At 42.8% G+C, this 5,829-nt stretch overlaps 1 protein-coding gene across 1 annotated transcript in view; it reads right to left on the reverse strand.

Moving 5' to 3' along the window:
- LOC139649449 (partitioning defective 3 homolog B-like) overlaps nucleotides 1–5,670 on the reverse strand; it is a gene marked incomplete at its 5' end in the record, with an annotated part of 162,052 nt that extends 156,382 nt beyond the window's left edge. The window contains 2 exon segments of the mRNA XM_071525860.1: nucleotides 1–32; nucleotides 5,587–5,670. The exon segment at nucleotides 1–32 is cut by the window's left edge and continues 94 nt beyond it. Coding sequence (XP_071381961.1) covers nucleotides 1–32; nucleotides 5,587–5,670 — 116 coding nt within the window.
- Nucleotides 5,671–5,829: the final 159 nt, after the last annotated feature.

Genomic DNA, 5,829 nt, shown 5'->3' on the forward strand with positions numbered 1-5,829 from the left:
CCTCCACCCCGCGGATGTACAGACCAAGAGACCTGGAGGGAGGAGAGAGAAGGGGGGTTACACATTGCATAAGACGATGTTGAATAAGACCGTCAACTTGACTGGTATGTTCACAGCTATTTGTGCTCATTTGATTTGTCGCAGCAATAAGTGCACAAAAGATACTGAGAGAGAGAGAGAGAGAGACAGACAGACAGAGAAAAGTGAGGTAATATATGAGATAAATAGAGGGAGAAGATTGAAAAATCTGTCAAGAGAGAAAATAAATAGTTTGAAAGAGGCAAGTTAGAGAAAAAGACAAAGAAAAAGAAAGAAATAGAGTGGTTGACAGTGGTGTGAAAGAAGGTAATTTGAGGGGGGGTATTGAAAATCTAGGACACAGACAGCATGTATGGGAGGTAAATAAAGAGAAAATTAGGAATAAAATCAGTAGGAAAGTAGACGAGAGAGAGAAAGGCAGAGAAAAATGAGCCACAGATAGAAAAGACAGCTATTAGAACCTAACACAGACATAATGACAGATGCAGCATCATCAGCAGAGTTATTGATCACGCACACCTCAGAAAAAAACACAATACAACAGCACAGTATAATCAAACAATGTGTACTTGTGTATGTGTGTATGCAAGAGAGAAAGAGTTCAACTCAGTGAGAAAGTGACAACGAACTGTCAGAAAGAGAACAAAAGGGGGAAAAAGGAACACTAGCAAGGTAAGTGACTCCGATGGTGGCAATACTGATATACCAAAATGTAACAGAGTGGCAGTCTGTCAGTCGTCAAGGTACTCAAGCTGAAACGTAACTCAAACACTCAGCTCAGTGATATCTGTATCCAACTCACAATATGGCTCAGACAAAGTTACCTATGACAGAAACTGAACTAACCGATCTGCAAATGATGAAACCAAACCCTCTGCAGGAGTCATGAAATAGAAAGAAATGCCTTCTGAGTTTGTCTGCTGCCACGCCAAAACCCTTGTTGGCTTGTTGGTTTTTTTCTAATACTGTATCTAAACCTAGCAGCCAAAACCACAGCTGAATTTTGAAGCTAATATGGAAGTGGTGGCAGGTCAATAAAATGTCAGCATGGCAATGACGGTAAACACAATCTCTTCAAAACGGCCCTTCAGAATCCAGTGGGTGACATCACCCTCACCGCATCCATCTCTATGACCTAAACCCTAATTATAAACTTCAGTCCTCACACAAAACTTAGTTACTGTTGCTCATTTGCAGGGCAGTTTAGCGATTATATTTATTTTTCTCTTCAGTGAAATGTATTAGAGGACATCAGAAAGAAGTAGCAGGACAATTTGCCTGTGTGGGTTAGGCTGTGTGTGTGTGTGTGTGTGTCTCTCTCGCTCTCTGTGTGTGTGTGTGTGTATGTGGCTTGGATGGCAGTAATAGAGAGGTCTAGCTTTGACAGGGAGGCCTTGAAAGGCCTGCAGGGATAGAACTCATGGCTTTTTTAAAACCTCACACGCACACACACGCACACACACGCACACACACGCACACACACACACACACACACACACACACACACACACACACACACACTTACTTTTCTTTTTTGGAGTGGCCCTGGGGGTGTGTCATAGAGGGCTGATGTGTTTGTAATGGGGCAGCCCACAGAGACCCTCCATATGGTTCATTTAGACATGGCTGTCACTCTCACACACACACACACACACACACACACACACTTTCTCTCTCCCTCTCTCCACTGTCTGTCTATGTCTCTGTGGATTTCTACCAATGCGTATATAACCACCATTAACTGATAAAGGCTAAACTGGAAGCAAAGCGGTCAGACCTTGAGTTGTTCTTGTCTGTGCTGCCTGTCTAGACAACAAGACAGAGAGAGACAGACAGAGAGAGAGAAACACAGACAAGATGACAGACAAGCACCAACACACACACAAACAAGACATGAAGACAGGGAGACAGGTCAACTTACAGGTGGCAGAAAGACAGATATGAAGGCACTCAAATTTCCAGACAGCCAGAGAGAGGGTCAGATAGATAGAAAGGCAGACTGACATGTCAGATAGAATAGCAGGTAGGCAGGGAGACAAACAATGAAACAGACAGGCAGGCAGAGAGACAGGCAGACAACTATTTCAGTAGTGAAAACCTCTCACCCTCTGTCCTTAACCTATCCCCTTTCCTCACCAAAACAGAGCTTAATGAAGCTGAATGAACCACGGAAATCACACACACACACACACACACACACACACACACACACGAGCTGCAACAGCATGAAAGCGGGGTAAGAGGTGAGAGGTGAGAGGTGAGAGGGATGATGACAAAGGGTGGAAAGAGATGGAGGAGAGGAGAGAAAGGGGAGGTAAAAGAGACAGAAAGAAAGATAGAAAGAAAGAGAGAATGAGAGAGAGAGACGGACAGACAGGAGAGAAAGCAGAGGTGAAAGAGAGAATGAGAGAGGGAGAGAAAGAGACAGAGAGAGACAGAGAGAGAGAGAGAGAGACGCACATACACATGTGCGCGCACACACACGCACACATGTGCGCGCACACACACGCACGCACGCACGCACGCACGCACGCACGCACGCACGCACGCACGCACGTTGACCAATATGTTGTGTTTTTGATTCTTGTTTTATTGAATGTATTGTTCGGTTAGGGTTAGCCTATTGTATTTGCTGGAATTATTCTTTATTTCTTTCTTTTTCTTCGCTAAAAGTATCTGCAGCTCAGAAACCGTAAGTCCTACAGCAGCCATATTTGGCAGGTGGGCTCCTACGGCGCACCGCTACTCAGGCAAGGCAGTCCATGCACATTGGCCAGATGGTGGCGCTATAACAAGCAACTTTACGTTTTGGCCAATAACTTCTGAACCGTGTGTCCTAGACTGAAAATTATCGTGTTCCTAGATTATTTGGAATGTGCCGAGTCCAACCCATATATCACTTTCAATGTCCACCATATTGCATTGTCCGCCATTTTGAATTATTTAAGAAACACTTTTTTCGCAACTCCTCCAAGGCCGTTCATCCAATTCACATGATGTGGAGAATCTTGGGACCGTCCTCTTTCAAAGTTGTACAAAGTTTATTGATAGGTCAAATGATTTGGCTTTTATCGACCAATAAACTTTTAACAAAACACGCCATAACACTAAATTGCCCATAACTCATTAACCATTCATCAAATTAAGCCAACATTTTAAACACATGTTGAGAAGTGTTGCGTGAACACACCCCCAAAAGCATTTTCAACTCTACCACTAGTGGGCGCTATAAATACAAAAAGTTTATATCTCGTAATCGGCTACATGGATTCGTACGAAATTCAGTTCGCATGATCTAGGGTCATGACTCGTCGATGCATAAAATTTGGTAATGATTGATTAAAGTGGGCATGGCTTATTACAACAAATCTAAATTTCTAGACATTTCACATTCCAAAATTCAAATAAATCACCTGTACGTCCTACAGAGCTGACATTTGTTCAGCACATCCACTGAATTGTGACAAAAGTTTGCCTCACTGCAGTCTATGGTCAATTCAGAAGTCCGTCACTCTATATTTTTCAAAATATGCAAAATCAATTAACATCTATATCTGCACAAGTCATATGCTACCAAAAATTGACACAGACATTCTCTAGATGGTAGATATCAAGTTTTTCAAAGGGTGTTCAGATCGGTCAAACGGCCCGCAGTGATATTCAATATCTTACTGTAATTAGTACTGTATGCATATCATTTTCTATTTCGCCAAATGTTTGATCAAACTTCACCAAAATATTTGACAATACACCAAAAACCAGCAGAATGATGTGTAATTTTTTTCAGAATTTTATCACTAACTTTTTGACTGTTGTAAGCGTTTGAAGTTTAAATAGACAAAAATACCCCAGTTTTGACCATGTGATGTCATTGCCTCAACTCTGGAGAAGGTGGGTGGAAACCAAGGCTCCCCAGTGGTGCAGTCAGTAAGTCATCTTCTCTGGGGATACAAAAGTCCAGAGTTCGAATCCCCAGGTGGCCAAGTCCTACTTGCCAACGACGTAGCAATGTGGTATGTTTCCAAGTGCTTATTGAGGTAATAATAAGTCAAAGGTTGCCTATTGTGACCCTGTGAAAATTTATTTTTATTATTATTTTTCTCTGCTAAAAGTGTTTGTGCAGCAAAAACCGTAAGACCTAGAAACACCAAAAATTGGCAGGTGGGTTGCAAATTCCACCCACCAGTCAGGTTTCCCCACTATGACACACAGCAAAGTGGAAGTTGGCAGAGTGGTAAAGCTCAGGTCTTTGGATCACAAGGTCATGAGTTCAAGTCCCTGATGAACTGTGACCATTTTGAAGTTTCATGAAAAGTAAATCAACACTAAATCACAGTGTAGAAAACTCAAAACAGGTGTTTGACATCATCTGTCAATACCTGATTGGCATCAGGTGGGGTGTGGCCAGACCTTTCAACCCATAGAGAGCAGTGCAGCAGCGGCTTTCTGGCCCATGTGATTTAGTATTGTTTTATTTGTTAATGGAGAGGACTACAATGTTTTGTAAAGTGATTAGTGCTGTCAATCATAGACTGCAGTATCACAATACTTCTCCCTTTAGTTAGTTTCTCCTCAGTAACCCTGTAAGAGGAGTTTAGCTCAGTAGGTCAAGTGTCTGCCTCTCGTGTGGAAAGTTGTGGGTTCAAATCCAGTGATGCAATGAAATGATGAACTTGACAGAAGTCACGGCCCAACACGAAACCTGGTGTTAGACTGCATGTTTGATCTTCACAACATGTCAGTTTTTGTGTGTCTTTCTACCTTTTGTAATGTTTTGTCTATCTGTCTGTCTTATCGAATTGTGCTTGGACCCCTCAATCGCCGCTTGCGGCTATATTTTATTGTTGAACTGTTATGACTATTGATAGTCATTATATGATGGAGTGCTAACCCAGCACACTCACACACACACACACAGACAGACGCACGCACACACACACACACGCACACTCTGTACCTTCATGCTTTGGCAACATTGTTTGTAAACTTTCATGCCAATAAAGCAAACTGAATTGGAGAGAGAGAGAGAAAGAGAGAGAGAGAGAGACAGAAGAGAGAGAGAGACAGAGAGAGAGAGACAGACAGACAAGAATTTAAGGAGGAGTTCAACAGGGTCAGGTCAGTCACGAGAAAAGCCGTAAAAGCTCATCCTGCCGTCCTTTAGGAAATCCCCATCTACCGCCCGACAATCACACACCAAAAGAAAAACACAGCATGGAAGGTGTGTGATGGAAGTATTTTTCCATTGTGTGTGTGTGTGTTGGTGCCAGGTTTGTGCGGTGTAGTGCCGAGGGCCAGAATCCAGCCAGAAAGTGCAGCACAGGATTACCAAAAAATAACTTGTGAACATATTTTAGCTGGTCAACAGAGAAAAAGCTTATTTTAAGGTTAAAGGATAGGGTTAGGGCAAGATTTGTGTATGTGTGGGTCTGTATCTCTAAGTGTCTGTGTCTGTGTGTGTGTGTGTGTGTGTGTGTGTGTGTGTGTGTGTGTGTGTGTGTGTGTGTGTGTGTGTGTGTGTGTGTGTGTGTGTGTGTGTACACTCACCGTCCACTGAGCGACGAGCAGTAGGGAACCACATGAATTCCCAGGGGGCTGTGCTCTCCCAAGATCTCCACTGTTCTGGTCAGGCTACATAAACACACACACACACACACACACACACACACACACACACACACACACACACACACAAAAAACGCAACACAGAGGGAGGAAAATGAAATATGTTAGTATACTAATAAAAATGTAAAAGGAAGCAATCTATCAACACAAAACAGGGGACATAAA

This window comes from Centroberyx affinis, unplaced genomic scaffold, assembly GCF_046629955.1.
Source record: "Centroberyx affinis isolate AG114_WGS23_722 - 3 ecotype Tasmania unplaced genomic scaffold, CSIRO-AGI_Caff_v1 ptg001345l_1, whole genome shotgun sequence".
In the NCBI taxonomy this organism is placed as follows: Eukaryota; Metazoa; Chordata; class Actinopteri; order Beryciformes; family Berycidae; genus Centroberyx; species Centroberyx affinis.